This window comes from Sceloporus occidentalis, unplaced genomic scaffold (assembly GCF_023333645.1).
Source record: "Sceloporus occidentalis isolate IW3139 unplaced genomic scaffold, rSceOcc1.0.p SCAF_67, whole genome shotgun sequence".
NCBI classification, from domain to species: Eukaryota; Metazoa; Chordata; class Lepidosauria; order Squamata; family Phrynosomatidae; genus Sceloporus; species Sceloporus occidentalis.
Window position 1 is genome coordinate 2,254,852 of NW_028317047.1, and position 17,581 is coordinate 2,272,432.

At 37.5% G+C, this 17,581-nt stretch overlaps 1 protein-coding gene across 1 annotated transcript in view; it reads right to left on the reverse strand.

Moving 5' to 3' along the window:
- The window catches only part of LOC149286621 (inactive serine/threonine-protein kinase ULK4-like), a 274,564-nt gene that overhangs the window by 61,372 nt on the left and 195,611 nt on the right, over positions 1-17,581 (reverse strand). Inside the window, exons 32-33 of the mRNA XM_089493843.1 lie at positions 13,326-13,492; positions 5,544-5,642 (exon numbers count right to left, since the gene is read on the reverse strand). Coding sequence (XP_089349969.1) covers positions 5,544-5,642; positions 13,326-13,492 — 266 coding nt within the window. The remainder of the gene's footprint in view (positions 1-5,543; positions 5,643-13,325; positions 13,493-17,581) is intronic.

Consider the following 17,581-nt stretch of genomic DNA (forward strand, 5'->3'; position numbering starts at 1 on the left):
ATTCAGGTTTGCAGCATTTGTTTAGGCACATCTCTCTTAAGGTCTCCTCACACCATTTTAATCGAGTTGATGTCTGGACTATGACTGGGCCATTACAACACATTGTTTCTTTTTCATGCATTCTGTTGTAGACTTGCTGGTGTGCATGACCTAATTTCGGCCAAGCTTTAGCAGTTGGGCAGATGGCCTCAGATTTGATTCTCGAATACTTTAGCATACAAAGGAGTTCATGGTCGACTCAATGACTGCAAGGTTCTCCGGTCCTGTGGCTGCAAAACAAACCCAAATTACCACCTGCCCCCACCATGCTTGACAGTCGGTATGAGGTATTTTTGCCGATATGTTTGTTTGTTTTTTTCTAAACGTTACGCTGTGCATTATGTCCAAACATCTCCACTGTGGTCTCATCTGTACAAAGGTCATTGTTCCAGAAGTCTTGCGGTTTGTTCAGGTGCAACATGTGCTGCCATGTTTTTTTTTTGTTTTTTTTTTTAGAGAGAAGAGTCTTTCTCCTGGCAACCCTTCCAAACACATCATACTTGTTCAGTGGTATTCTAATTGTATTGTCATGAGCTTTAACATTTAACAACTGAGGCCTGTAGAGTCTGAGATGTATCTTTTAGATGTTTTGCAATTTCTCTGAGCATGTCCGTTACAGGGAAGATTGGCAACTGCCTTAAATATTTTCTACTTTTGAAAAATCTTTCTCACTATAGAATGATTGACTTTAAATTGTTTGCAGGCGGCCTTATTACCCTTCCCAGATTAATAGGCAGCAACAATTGATTCTCTAAGATTGGTTAACACACAACCTATTGCTCCAGACCAGTAACTGCTAAAAATTCAACTTTTATAGAGGTGGTCACACTTGCTGATGATCAATTAATCAAGGGCATTTGATTAGCAGCATCTGTCTGCTACTTAGCATCTTAATTCCTATGGAAGCAGTAAGTGTACTAAGGTCTTCACACATGGCTTCTCCATTTTAGCTTTATTTTTGTTGAATAACTCATGATACGGTGTAACATGTCATGTGCTGTTGTTCATCTGAAGTTGTATTTACCTAATTTCCAGACCTGCTAAGGAACAGATGATTGTTATTATGTCCTTATATGTAACACTATGGAATTCAAAGAGGGTGTACTTTCTTTTTTACACACACATGCATACATACACACACACAGCCACAGTGGTGCATGTATGTGGTTACTGCCTCAGGATTGACACAGGGCAGCTCCCCCTTCTCAGGTCCAATGTCACACAGTATGTCCTCTGTGCTAAGCACTCAGATTTAACCTCATGTCATGGTGTTCTGCCTCTGAATTGTGTGGTACTCTGGGGAAGAGTGCTACAGAGGCTCTGACGGCAATATATATATATATATATATATATATATATATATATATATATATATATATATACCCACATGGCCGCATGTCTGCTGATCCCTACTTCGTCTGGGCACAGCAGTATCAGGCGCAGACAGTGGACTATGATGACATACGCCGCATCAAGTGGGAGTTTTATGAGTAGGTGACATTGCCTACTCATTCTCTCACAACCACCTTCCCTGGTGCTGCTAGTCAGTATTGTCACAGCTCTAACACGTGGCATCAAGGATACCTAGCCAGCTCTTGCTAAGGAAGTTAATACTGATTTATGACAAAAAAGAGCTGTGACTTTGTCTTAGACCAATCTAAGTGTCCTGGTAGTTATTAAGGACATGATGAGATACAGAGAATTACAGGTTCAGGGGTCAATAAGCAGTAACTTGACTGAGTTAAACTATAGTTAAAAAAAACAACAAATCACATTCATGGTTTTCTGATGTCACCTAAAATCTATAATTTGTTCACAATGTGTTATAACAGTTGGAGGTTACTTAGTACATTTTGATCTTTGTAATTTCCAATTAAATGCCAAATGATGGTTTGTTTGATACATAAAAAACTGCCTTGAATAGGGATTCAATCCTCATATTTCCCTTATCCCTGGTAAAGTCATATTTTATTGTTCACTATATTCATCAGTTAAAAATAATTAATACAGCTATCTTGAATTATGCAAAATGTGTTTCCAAAGCTTCTCCTGGGAAATGTTTAAGACATTCTGATTTGAATTTCTTTAAATGCAACATATTGCTAAATGCAGAATGTTTTCATGTCACAAAAAAGCTTCAAGAAGCCGATGGGCCATAAGCAGAGCTTTTACCTATGGGACCAATTCCTATCTAATTCCACATAGTTACAGAAAAAAGTCAAATAATTAACCAGGCTATTAATATGAAGCTGTTTAATAAATGAATGTATTGAAAGATCAGTACAATACTCAATGTCAAAATAAATTACTACACCAACCTTAACTGCCTTTACTCTGTTAAACCTTCAAAATGAGGTTATTTTGTAAATTCGTATGCAATTTTAAGAGCAATATAATTTTAATATACTGTAAATACATAGTAGACCAAAAGCAATCTGTTTGCTATACAACATCAGACCAAAATAGGCACATGCTTTAAAGCTGGTATGTCCTTCTTTCAAAACACTTTACATTTATATACACTAGATAAGCCAATGTAGTGGTGGAGATGAGAAAACCATAATATGTGTATATGTGGGACCAGTTAGCTTGCTGCTCTTAGAATTATTCTTCCTCATTAAGGTACGTATTCTATATTGTTAAGGTTGCTGATTGTTGCAGATTGGAAGGTGCAGGAAATGCCAATCTAGGACATGACAAAACTGTTAAGGTTAGAGATTGCCTTTAAATTTTCCCAGGTCAAGGCATATTGAGGAGCAGAGTATGTAAAACAAGTTTGGTTATTCTGTTATACATGCCTAAAATGCTTACCTAAAGTTCATCATTACCATTGTGTAGGCTATTGTTAGGTATGAGTACTCCATATCCCATACTCTAAACTTAAGTGCCTATTACTTCACTATCACTTAATATGAAATCCCCAGAGATCCTCGCTAGGTATATGCTATATATTGTTGATCACCAAAAAAATCAGCAAAGATGAACCCTGTAATTCATAGAAATTTATACTTTCTGAATCTCCCCAGCATATTATCTATGCATAATAGATAATAGCAGAGAATTGGTTAAAATAAAGAGGACATGAAAGTGGAACAGAAAGCCTTAGCACTTTGATTGAGGCTTTGACTCTTGGAAGAATTTCCACTGACAAATGGATTCTAGCCTGATTCACTAAATATTACATTGTAAGCACAGGACACAGAAAGAACTTCCCGAGATATGTATTTGAAGTGTCCATTTGCCACAAATCTCCCATACTGGAGCATGACCGTCTGACCTCTTGTGACATCCTACCTTCTTTGAAATGTGACTCTTTCCCCAAAGGCCAGCGTTTCAAACGTAATCACATTGGTGGAAAAGCAATATCATAGTCCTGATTGCCAAGGAAACATTCACCTTTTCTAATAACGATACATGATTTTTGTTTTTCCCTACTATATATATATATTATATATATATATATATATCTTTAAACCTTTTGTCACTAAAAGGGCTGCATGCCTCACTGCTGTTTTCTTTCCTCTGGTCCTTAATGGAATATTTGGCTTCATAGTCACCACAGTTTTAAAGGGGAATCTTCATTTAGGAAACCAATAAAAGAATTGCAGCAATAACAATAAGATACTAATCAGCGTGGATGCTTAAAGAGCTAAACTTCAAGTGCCAAAAGTGTGGAAAAAAAAGTTGTTTTCACAAAGCAGAAAAAAAAGAAATTTAAAACCTATCGGGACAAATGATTTGATTAGTTACTATTAGTTCTCTACAAATGAAGCGGCAATAGCTGTTTTAAATTACTTGCCTCAAAATGCCAGTCAATCTTGTTTGATACACAACCGTGCTAAAGAAATACATAACCCAGACATAGCAATAAACTAAAGATATGGTAAATTAAGCATATTTTAACTTGCCCTAAATTGAATTATAAAGCCATCTAGAGTGCATCACAAACCTGGATAAGAAAACATAAACTAGCAAACATACTGTTCACATTTAATAAAGGCCAATGAAAAGCACATGATAAACAATTTTAAAGGAATAGATGGAGAATTTCAAGCACAAATCGCAACAATGGGTGAAATTGGTTCTCTAAGAACCAATAGCATGCCCCGGCTGATTTCATAATTTGCTTCAGAATTGCTTCAGTTTTTTGTTTAGAATTTATCTTGTTCATGTGCTATACATTCTGGTTATTAGTTTTAGGGCAGGAGGCCTTATAGTATAGGTTACTGATTAGGCTTCAATGAAAGTCTGTATGACTGAACAGTAGAATATACAGTGTAGGGAGCAGGTTATGTACGCTGGGCTGGTAAACTTAGAATAGGCTAGTAAGCAGCATTAACAAAGGGCTAATATATGAGGGTAGTGATGGATATTGTGTTTAACAGCTCAGAAGTTAGCATCAACAGGGCTGCTTGAATACATTGCAATACATTAAGACGCAGAGTCATAGGTTCAGGATCAGGGTGTTGTAGAGTTTACATAGATATTCATGTCATGATTAAGCATAAATGCCTTAACCCCTTCATAACAAAGCCCGCACATGTACAGGTTCATGTCATTCATGACAATGCCTGTACATGAGCGGGCTGCTTTAAAACTGCTTAAAGTTTCTTTATGAGCAAGTTCCTAAATAAGCGCTATATCTTCACACAATTTATTGCATGGAAAGAGTTAGAATACTGTCATTTTAAATGTCCTTGGGGAGTCTGTATTGGATGGAGTAAATCTAATTGGCCTGGTTCAAATATCTCCCAAAAATAGGGCATGGGCACAGAGTGACCAGATGTCAAAATTCCAAAAAATGCACACTTCCCAAATGTGGCCTGTTATCTCCCCAAACAACCCAAAAAATACATGCACGGGGGTATCACTGTACTCGCTGAACACATATTGGGGTGTTGTTTGACAGTGACATATACCAGGAGCTGTACATTCATACCTGAAGTAAAATGTGTAAATAAAAATGCAAAAAAATTTACTACCACAAAGTGCGACAAAGGCTGATTGTAGAATTAGTGCATGGAAAGAGATAAAATACTAGCATTTGAAATACCCTGTGGTGCCTAGTTTTCAAACAAATGGTTTGATGGGGGTGAAGTGAAGTGGTTGGCTTCAAGATGTCCCAAATAGGACATGGGAGCATTATGATGAAATTTGAAATGGCAATATGCTGCTTTTACTTATTGCCATATAATGTTCCAAACGCAGGACAAATATTACAATCTACTTAGGTTTTTCAAATAAAAGTCAGAAAGTCTTTTTTTTTTTTTTAAATAGATATGATAAAACTAATGGTATCTAAACAAAGCCCTGCAATATGTGTGTGGGTGCACCAAATTAGAAAGAAGAAAATTACAGCCAAACACAAGTAAAAAAACCATTGTTAAGGGGTTAAAATAAATTGTCACAGTGTTCAATAATTGCCATAACACTGAATTTGTACAATTAATTGATGCATAAAAATGCTATGTAAACATTTGAACTTCAAAGCAATGTTTACTTACCAGCTGAATGAGGAGGCTAATAAGGTCTGTTAGAGGTTTATTCAATAGTAAAAGGTCCTCGGCTGTCTGTGTATCTCCTCCTTGTCCTGACTTTTGAGCCTTAATGAAAAATAATGAAGCAAAAGATGGTTATTTCAACTTCAGAAATGCCAGCTTCACAAATAACATTTTGTAGATAATGAGTACAATTAAGCCATGGGCTGGTAAGAACCCATGGCTGAGAATTCTTTTTTATGTGAATGTACATTGTGGTCCTAATCAGGAGTTTTTCACTAACTATCCTAATTCCATCAGTTCTTCAATGATAAAATGTCATAATGTCGCTAAGATTTTTCTGTGTGGTATCAGTGAAATAAAAACCGGCGCTCTCTTAGTCTGGAGTATAAGATCCTTTGAGCAGGACCATCCTTTTGTTTCTAAAAATCCAAATTATTATTTGATACACTGCTTGTCATGTCCTTTTTACTCATTGTACAGTACTGCAGAATATGATAGTGATAACTAAATCAACAAATTGTCTTGAGTGATTATTTCATTTTATAACATTGCAATAAGGAAAAATTATCAGTGCTCTGCTAAAGCACACATCTACTAGTTACTATAAAAATATAAATACAATGCAAAGCACTTTTAAAAAAAATTGTATTGATCAATGTAAAAGTTTTTCATTTTGACTTGCCATTCAGTGACATATGGGCCACTGAGAAGTTTAAAGGCTTCCAGTTAAGAAAACAAATAATAACTATTTAAGCTTCTGAATAAATCTAGTGAAATCTACACTACATGACCAAAAGTATGTGGACACCCCTCCTAATTATTGAGTTTAGGTGTTTGACCCTGGAAACGTGTTCTTTGGAGTGATGAATCATGCGTCGCTAACTGAAAGTCTTAAGTAGACAAACCTGGAACTCTACCTACTGGAATGCATAGTGCCTACTGTAAATATTGGTGGAGGAAGAATAATTTACTGTGGCTATTTTTCAGGGTAATGCTACAACATACAAAGACATACAAAGAAAGGAAGGTCCTTTCCTGTTCCAGTATGACTGTGCTGTGCACAAAGCAAGGACTATACAGACATGATTTGATGAGTTTGGCATGGGGGAACTCTACTTGCACAGAGCCCTGATCCAGGGGCCTACGTAGAGTATTTTGCACCTGGGGCAGATCCTGTATGTGGCACCCCCCCACACTTTAAAACTGCATAGCTTCTATTGTTATATACTGGCGCAGACATTGACGGTGGTACAGGATAACTGTTATCATTATATACTGAGGCAGAAATTGGCATACAGCATAACCCCTATCACCCTATACTAAGCCAAACATTGATGTGGTGAAGGGCTACCACTTCAGTGTCTGGCTTAGTATATAGTAGAGATGCACCGAAATTAAAATTCAGGTCCGAAACCAAAAATTCAGCATTCACTTGGCCAATACTAGCATGTACTGGCTGCCTTGGCATGATAGTACTGTTAGCTGTTAGCAATCATATATATATTAATATTGTTATTGAATTTTTTTTGTCCAATTTTGGTATGTTACTTTTAATAAAAGTGTGGTTAACACAACAAAATTGGACAAAAAAAAATCAATAACTATATATATATATATATATATATATATATATATATATATATATATATATATATAATTGCTAAAAGCAATCACACTCCTATCATGCCTCCCTATGCCATGCTACACATCCATGCTATCACACACACTCATTCACAAACATGCATTCACTTGTTCATAAACTCATACTCATATTCATGTAATTACTGGCATAGTATATAGTGATGGGAGTTATGATGTACTTTAGAGCATAACTCCCATAATTATATAATGAACAAGACATTGCCAATGGTACAGGCTACAGCATAACACCCATCACTCACACACACTCACTAATCCACATTTACTAATCCACTCTCACTCACTAAATATTTTCCTGCCTTTCCTCTGTCGCTGTCACTTTTCCCGCTACAGCTCCTTTTCCTCCTCCTCTTCGTTCTTCCTCTTGGCTCTTCGTCTTCTGTGTCCTTCCGGTGCTATGAGTGTGGAAGGCGGTGGACGTTGCTTCAGTGTTGTGCACCGGAATATGACATCAAATCCCGACGCACAGCATCAGTTGCTGCGCGCATCCCAAGGGAGCAGCATAGCAGGTCTGCATTAACAGACCTCCCGTTCCCTTGATTGACTTTAAGATGGTTAGAGGGAGATCCTTGATCTCCCCAATCGAGCCTGCTCCTCTAGAGGCGGACATTACTGTCCGTCTCTGGAGGGTTGCCGGCGTGGTGGCACCACCCTGAAGAGCGGTTTCAGTGTTGGGCGCCGGGATACAACAGCAAATCCCGACGCACAGCATCAGTTGCTGTGCACAACGCAAGGGAGCAGGATCTGAGGTCTGCATTAACAGACCTCCCGCTCCCTTGATTGACTTTAAGCCAGTTAGAGGGGGATCCTTGATCCTGCTCCTCTAGAGGCGGACATTACTGTCCATCTCTGGAGGGTTGCCGGCATGGTGGCACCCCCCTGATGAGCGGCACCCGGGGCATACGGGTAGACGTATGAGTGCTGCCAGCATTGCTGCAGAGGTTGAAGGAGTGGGGGCTCAGACTATACGCCGCACACTGCATCAAATTGGTCTGCATGGCTGTCGTCCCAGAAGGAAGCCTCTTCTGCAGATGATGCACAAGAAAGCCCACAGTTTGCTGAAGACAAGCAGACTAAGCACATGGATCACTGGAACCATGTCCTGTGGTCCGATGAGACCAAGATAAACTTATTTGGTTCACATGGTGTCAAGCATGTCTGGCGGCAACCAGGAGTACAATGACAAGTGTGTCTTGCCTAAAGCCAAGCAGGGTGGTGGGAGTGTCATGGTCTGGGCCTGCATGAGTGCTGCTGGCACTGGGGAGCTACAGTTAATTGAGGAAACCATGAACATGCCAACATGTACTGTGACATACTGAAGCAGAGCATGATCCCTTCGGAGAATGGGCCGCAGGGCAGTATTGCAACATGATAACGACCCCAAAACACACCTCCTAAAAGAACACTGCCTTGATAAACAAGCTAAGGGTAAAGGTGATGGACTGGCCAAGCATGTCTCCAGACCTAAACCCTATTGAGCCTCTGTGAGGCATCCTCAAACGGAAGGTGTGAGCGCAAGGTCTCTAACATCCACCAGCTCCATGATGTTGTTCTGGAAGAGGACTCCAGTGACAACCTGTGAAGCTCTGAACTCCATGCCCAAGAGAAGCTCTGAACTCCATGCCCAAGAGAAGCTCTGAACTCCATGCCCAAGAGAAGCTCTGAACTCCATGGCCAAGAGGGTTAAGGCAGTGCTGGAAAATAATGGTGGCCATACAAAATAGACACTTTTGACCCAATTTGGACATTTTCACTTGTACTCACTTTTGTTGCCAAGGTTTAGACTTTAATAGCTGTGTGTTGAGTTATTTTCAGGGGGCAGCAAATAATTAAGTTATACACTCACTTCTTTACATTGTAGAAGCGTGTCATTTCTTCAGTGTTATCACATGAAAAGATATAATAAAATTTTCACAAAAAAATGTGAGGGGTGTACTCACTTTTCTGAGATACTGTATGCCTGCAGTTTAGAATGTCAGTGCATTATTTATCAGGTCTATTTGCCCAAAGGGAAGGGCTCAAAGGGTGAATCTAATGGGGCAGCAAAACATGTTTTTGCCTTAGGTGGCAAAACTCCTTGCATCAGCCCTGCATATTATTATTATTTATTGTTTTATATAACGCCATCAATTTCCGTAGTGCTGTACAATGGGTAGATAGGACATAACAAGTAGTATGTAACATAACAAATTGACTAACAGAGACAACAGGTGAGGAGGGCCCTGCTCAAACGAGCTTACAGTCTAGAGGATACAGTCTGCATATAGTGTATGCTCAGATGCCACTGAGCATTTTATCCATCCCCTTTAATTCAAGCAAAAATGTAATGTGAGACATTTTGCATGTTTTATTTTATTTTTTTAACTTTGAATTAAATGAGGCACAATGTATACACACGGTAAAGAATATGTTGGTTACTTTTTTAACGCAAGTATGCTTTTTGGTGATTTTATCATTTAGTTTAATAAAGATAAACACACTATTTTTTGACCAAAGCAGCTCACAAGCCTCACATATAAACTTGCAATATGCCTAAAAATAAAAGAATGGATGTTTAAAATCCTTTGATGGCTTGTTCTGTGGTTAATACCTGTATAATAGAAAAAAAGCTCTTTATGGCCAACTGAGCATTTCAAATCAGAGTAACCATGCGTGAAGCATTGCCTATCAACCTCTTATTACAGCCATATTGATTCAGGTTTCCAATCAACACCTTTTCAGAGCTAGCAATACACCACAGATTCAAAGGGTACCAGGGCTTCCAGGAACAACTTACAAAAACATAAAATTAGCAACTTTTGTAACAAAGAACAAGTAATTAAAAGCTGGCAATTTGGAAAGCCGATGTTGCCAATAGTTGTATTATTGTTTGATATACGTCCATATACATTTACTATGGTTCAATATATCACCCAGTGCTTTGCTAATTCTGGACCTCTGCGCAGCTGGTCTGAGGAGAGCTTGCAAGGGGGCAGGGAGAGGATCTGCGCTTTGGGCTGCTCTGACTACATTACGGACCACCTTCTGAAGATTTTATGTCCTACATTTACGTGCCATTCCGCATGTATCCACTTCCCCATGCCTAGAGCATCAAAGACTCAAGACCGGTTAGGTTTCCATGGCACACATCTCTTAGAAATGCCTTGTGACTGCTATATGTATTTCCTAGGCTAACATAGGGTGATGTTTTAAGACACTAGTTCTGCACTCAGAGGGCTAAATTGAATAGGGGGGAATAAATCCATAGTCAAATTCTAATATATACTATATACTATATTGTACTTTAAAGTTAAATAGACACTCCGGCTGGAGCTTCTACTCTTAATTTTTGTTTATTCATTTTTTAAGATTCTGTACTCTTCATTAATATCCATAATGGTCATAGACAGTAAACTGTCCCTTCAGGAAACTAAATTCAAGTTTAGAAGCAACAGGACAGAAAACGTTAACATATCTATTAAACATAAAAGGCCATATTATATGTAATAGACATGTGCATTCAGACATACCTTTAACAAAATGTGCTCGTTTCATGAGTTTGTGGGAATCTCCGATAACGAGTTTCTTTAAGAAAACAAAAATGAATGGCGAAATCTCTGAAATTCGATTTTATTATAAGCCATTTTGCCACCCTTTTTATGAGGTAACATGACGGTGTGTAGGAGGGTACATAGAATTGACTGATAGGTAGAAGTAGCCAAAAAGTTGGGGAGGGTCAAATTGATGGTTCTGATTGACAGGTCGAACAACCTGTGAGGTTTTTTTACTCTGGCCAATCAGCATTTACAAGGGGATGGGAGAAGCATTAGGTATAAGCGTGCCGACGCCATTTTAACTTCTCCATAGCAGTTACAGACTGATGAGAGTTGGGTTGAGACAGTTAGTGACAGTTAGTTGCGGTATTGAGAGGCTGAGATTGATGCTAATTTACCATACTGTAGATCAACTGAATAATGTAGAGCAGAACATTTTTTGGGGTGGGGTGGATTGGAGAAACTGTAGTGTACTGTATATTAGTTCATTAGTATTAGTAAGGCCCCCAAATGTTTTTCTAATCAAAAAAGGACTCAAAATTTTGTCCGAACTGAAATAAAATTTGTTGCCCAAAAAACAGACTGAAAGTTTCATCTGAATCAATTTTGCATGCTGTGCACAAGTCTAATGTGTAACATAATATTATTATACATTTTGCTATATTCAAACATAATACAGAAAATAAACTTTGGTAACAGAGACCTCACACGACAGAGGCAATGTTAGTTTCTGCTTTATTCCAGCGAAAACTGAGAAATTTGCCAACAGAAACGGACAATTCATTTTTTTTTTAATGTTTCAATGTAGGTAAAATGTTCTATTATAGAAACTGTTGAATAGTCAATTCTAAAGAGCTCCATAAAACAAACATAAGAATATGGATATATTCTGTTGATTTATTTTGCAGCTACCGAATGGACCACAAACATGTTAAAATGATTATTCTAAATGCAAGCATGACATCTTTACTACAGGTCGAACAATATCAGTTCATAAAATTGATTTAGTAAGGTGCTAAGCTCCAAATAAACACTAAAGAGCAGTCTTTAAAATCAAATGCATATAGAGATCAGTCTTATTTAGTTTGAAATGAAAAGTGACAGTCTGTAAAATGTTATCTTTGAGAATGGAAAACACAGGTGTCCTCTTATCATGGAGAAAAACTACTTGTCAGAAGAGACAAACCTTCAAGTCTAGATACAAGCACTTACATTCTTACTCACACCTCCCCAACATGTGACCTCTGTTTACAATAGAGGTCATAGACAACATAAAATACACCAGTAGAGGTATCTTATTTAAAATAATGAATTTGTTTTTGCACTAGCAATTAGTGAGTATTTTGTTCTTTATACTATATGCCTAGGTAATATAGTATATACTATACTATATGCCTAGGTAAACATTTTGCTTCAATACCTGAAGAACTATCTATACACTTGTCCTACCTTCACCTTCTGCTGTGGAAATGTAAATCTGATATGAATAGGGAATTTCAATAAGGATTTGTGATCACCCATCAAGGAAAGGAAAACAATACCATATCATATGTTTCATTAATATACGTGAGAAAGATCAACATATTTGGGAACTCTGCTAACCCTAGGCTGGTTTCTTATTTCTCACTTAGTTCAAACTCGCTCCCCGCCCGCTAAAGACCCTTCAGGGGTTAGCCTCTGCCTTTCATGAAGCCACTTTTCCATAAGAGGGAGAGCTTTGGGAATCCTACCCAAAAGAAATCCTAGGAAGCTGCCAGATGACAATTTTCAAAATAATGGAGCAAATCTAGTTCTTAAGCTAATTGTAAATATGTAAACAACCAAATAAAATAAAATAAACCCCTAAACAACCAGTAATGTGCAAGGCACGGGACAAGACGTTATGTGGAAAAAAGTAATTTAACGACCAATAACAAGCCTGGCATTAAATGAGTTTAGAAAGCGATCAAAGATCGCTTTCTTTGCTCAAATGGTGTTGCTGCAATACCTCCATATTAAGGAATTTAGAAATACCAAAAAGTTTCAAAAATATATGTTGCTAAGCACATATTGGGGTGTCCTTTTCAGGTTACATATACCAGAAGCTGAAAATTCATACCTTAAGTACGATGTGTGCAAGAAAAAAATAACTACCACAAAATTTGACAAATGCTGGTGGTAGAATTAGTGGATGGAAAGAGTTAAAATAGCATCATTTGAAATACCCTGGGATGTCTAGTTGTCAAATATATGGTTTGATGGGGGTACCTTGAGTTTGCTGGCATTAAAGATAATACCAACACTGTTTGTACCTATTGTCCTATAACTTGCGAAAAAAAGCAAAAAATAAATAAATTATTGGGTATTTCTAAACTGAGGACAAATGTTAAAAACCTATTGAGCGGGTTTTTTTCATCAGCTTTTGTAGATGAGTAAAAGATTTTTCAAATAAAATTCAAAAAAATGAGAGAAAACAAAAACACTATTAATATATAACTAATTTGCTAAACACAAACAACTTGGTTATGTTAAAAAAGCCTTCGTCACGAAGGGTACAACATTTTTTTTAAAAAACACCCCAGTTCTTAAGGGGGTTAAGGCTTATATCACCTACCTGAATAACCACTCGCACCACACCGGATGTGTATTTTAGCATGCAGTGCAATATATCGAGTAGAAGCAGAAGGTGTGTGTGTGCTATCTTAAGTCGACTTTTATCCTCTGCTTCAAGGTACAAAGCTGTAGTTTCTACTATCATGTTTGATATATGATGGACCAGCCCTGCGTAAAGACAAAAGCATCACAATATTTAGTTAGTTTTGCAAAGCAAGAAAAGAACAAAACTCAACATAAAGTTGTCCAATAAAAATCCTAGAGCACTGTGTATTAATGGAGAATATTGACAATTTTAGTTATACTATTAGCAAAATATCTGAAATTGCTCAAAAGCATTCCTAAAATAAACAAAACATGAAAACATGTTACAGGTATAACACAAAAAAAAAAATCTAGGCTTACATACATCAGGTATATCAATCATCAATTTCCAACATAATTGTAGGTTTGTGAACAGGGCCCTCTTTACCTCATGTATCGGTTTGTCTTAGTCAGTCAGTTCAAATTGTCATACCCTTTGAATGTAGGTAATGTAAGAAGCGCTGCGTAAATTGTTAGCGTTATATAAAAGTTAATAATAATACTCTTAATGAACAAGGAATAACCCTTAAATTTGTTGGCTCACAACATACGCCAATGTGACCATTCTAAGTATATTGTGACAAAGAGGTTTTAGAGTAGTGTAGGCTTGCATCTAGATAATAGCCACAAGATTATGCTTCAATTGTATACAGCAAAGTTGTTTACAATAATAGAGAAGAAATAAAATGTCATATTTCTGCAAGCCTAAACATGAAGTACCTTATTGACATCACGCATTTAGTAGCCACAAGAACAGTTAGTATTCAGTGAGCAAAACTAAGCTTTAATATTATACTAGCATTTACATACTAACACTTTATTGGCACTTTATGTCCAAAATACCAGAAATGTAGATTTACTAGTTACTTCATACTATGAAATATGACCTTTAAAAATTTACCCAAGGTGGCAAGGATACAAAAAAAGACAAGTCTACTTCTTAATACAAAAAGCAAGATGAAACCCTCCAGACATATAGAATAAATATGAACTATTTATTAATGTGTTAAAGTTATATAAGATTTTTTAAATTGATGTGCAGTCTCATGGGGAAAATACTTTTCAAACACGACTTCATTAGTTAATGGATAAGAAATATTTTAAAGCATGATCTAGGATGGTCAAGCTTGGGTCCTTGGGCTATGTGGCAAACCAATTTTTGTTTATTTTCTTGAGATACTGTCTAGAGAAACAAATTTAGTTAAAATAATAAAATTATTGAAATCTTGAAATTCTACAAGGTCGCAGTTGAAAGCCTTGGCACAATGTGCAGATCTCACTGTAATCTAGTTCCCAATAACAATAATAAGTGAAGTGAATTATATCAACAGATATATCATGTATGACACAATAAGCCTCATCCCATTTTCCAAAGAATAATTCCAAAAAAAATATTTATATTGGGTCTTTGGAGGTTCAGAATGAAAGTTTAAGCTTGAGAGCAGGACCTGCTTTACTTACTGTATTGGTTTGGTTTAGTCTGCCTAGCGCAGGTGATCTTATGGCACAGAAACATGAGATCAGCGTCAACTAAATAAGTTGTCCAAGCTGGGCTCAGTCTCTTTGTTTCTCTGGGTGGAGTTACGATCGCTGACAATAAGGATAGCATTATGTGTGAAGGATCAGACCATTTTACCTGAACCTCATACAAAATAACAGAAAGATGTGAGATCACAAAGCTATACCATATCTAGCATGGTGCTACTCCATCACCATGACAACCAAAACACACATGGAATAACAGTACATTTGAAATATGACAGAATATTAGCTACATATAGCTCTTTACATACTCTGACCACCAGATGGCACTACATAACTCATACAATTCCTTCCACCTGGCTCTTATACATGGCATATTATATATATATATATATATATATATATATATATATATATATATATATAAGATTATACAACCATATATAATCTCTCTCTCAGCCACCACTGGACTCTGTAGCAGTGTAAACGTGCTCTGTGGAGTGACAAATCACGCTTCTCTGTTTGGTAGTCTGATGGACAAGTCTGGGTTTGGCGGATGCCAGGAGAACATTACCTGCCTGACTGCTTTGTGCCATCTGTAAAGTTAGGTGGAGGGGGGATAATGGTATGGAGCTGTTTTTCAGGGGTTGGGCTAGGCCAATGCTTTAGCATACCAAGACATTTTGGACAATGCTATACTTCCAACTTCGTGGGAATAATTTGGGGTAGACCCAGAGTAGTACTAGAAGAAGTACTAGACGCAGTAGAAGAAGCCAATGTTAAACTACGGTAGCTGGGAGAGCTAATGGACATAGGAGTGTTTCTCTATAAAAGGTGTGTTTTACTATTGGAGTCTGAATTATTAGCAAGTGACAAAGCCACCCAATTGTAGACGGCTGTTGCTGTGTCTAGCACTAGCTCAAGCAAGAGCATGGGCTTTATATTTATTTTGACTTATATCCTCCGTTGTTCATTCCCACTGAATAAACATTGAAACTGAGCTGGACATGTCAATTACCCTAGATGACTGTGGTTACTAAAAGTTCATCGAGAAAATCCTGACATCACGAGTTTTGTCACATATATATATTAGATAAAAGGGAACATGGATACGGAAATACATAATTTTGATATTTCACTTACTTATAAAAGAAAGGTCTTTTGAACATAGGATGTTGAGACAGGGGCAGTAGTGGGAGTAATGACTCATTTACCTAGCAATTCAAACAAATGAAACAAAAAACAAACTTTGTATATACAACCCACAGAATAATCTGACCAAAATCATTGCGAAAAATATGCATGTGTCAGTCGTTGTTTGTTTCCCCATCCGTCTTAAATTTTTCACTCCTCCTCCCTTTACTTCCCAACTTCACTGTCTCTGTCACTCTCCTCCTTCTCTTCTCTCCCTCTCTCTCCATCCCTGTTATCTTTCTCTGCTTCCCCTCCTTTTGTTCTGATCTCCATCTTCCACCCACTTACTCTTACATGACAGTGTTTCCATTGTCCCAGCTCGCCTCAGGCTACCATACTGGGAACGTGTAGGTCCGCCCACTTAATTATGAGTGCTACCATTGGCTCCTTATAACCTTTAAGCCCCACCCAGTGTGATAGACTATTCTCACGATGATAAGGCTATAATATACAGTAAATCCAAAATAAAGAGGCTCAGCACTAAAATGATAAGGTACGTTTATTTTACGCAGGCAACGTTTTGACACACAGGTCTTTCTCAAGCCTTCTACTCACTACTGAGTGCTGCATTCCAACCTTTCTTTCTGTGTATAATATACAGTAGACCCAGAAGAGTAGACAGGGGGCAAAACTTATTCACACAACTGTAAATGTACTTGACTTTATTGTTAATATATTGTGTTGATTCTCCTACGAGCTGGTTCACCCACCCATAAAACATACGCTCCAAAATTTCAGGTGTCAAAATTGGGACACAGGTCTTGGCGGGGATGGGTGGGTCTAACAAGAGGCAGACCTTACCTGAATAGCTACCTATTCAGATAAGTCAAAGTGAGAGCTTCAATGGAAGTCTGTTGGGGGGTATGCTAATATAATGGTTTGTTGGTCGTAACACTTTTGACGTACCTGTAATGTTCCAAAGCATAAAAATTTAAAATTCCTATAATTTGAACAAAAGAACATGCAATAATGGTCTGCCAGACCCTGAAGTTCATACCTTGTCTCTTAGAAACAGATTTGAGCTGTTACTCAATCCATTTCTGCATCTTTTTAACTTACCGTAAAAGATGGTGAGGGAACCTCTGCATTTAAGGTGCTATTCCACCTATTCTGCTCTTCTGAATGCTTTTAGAATGATTTTTTAATAGCCAAACACAAATCTTGCCTCATTCATATTTTTCTGGGACCGTGTCACATGACACAAACGCACGTGGAGCTAATAGAGACTGTAAAGGTGTTTTTTTTTTTTATCTTTTTTATTTAGATTGGATAGCTTAGCTGCTGTCACATTTTGGCATACCTATGCAATCAGTCATTGGGAGTGGAGTAAAAGAACAAAAACATTCTGGCATAAAGTTAAGAGAAAGTTAAAACACCAAAATCTCCTTTTATTGTGTCCCACTTCTTGACAATACCAGGGATTTTTACATACACTTTGAACAGTGAGAAAAAGTGGCGTGGCACAGACTAGGAATGGCTTTAAAGACATTGATCCCA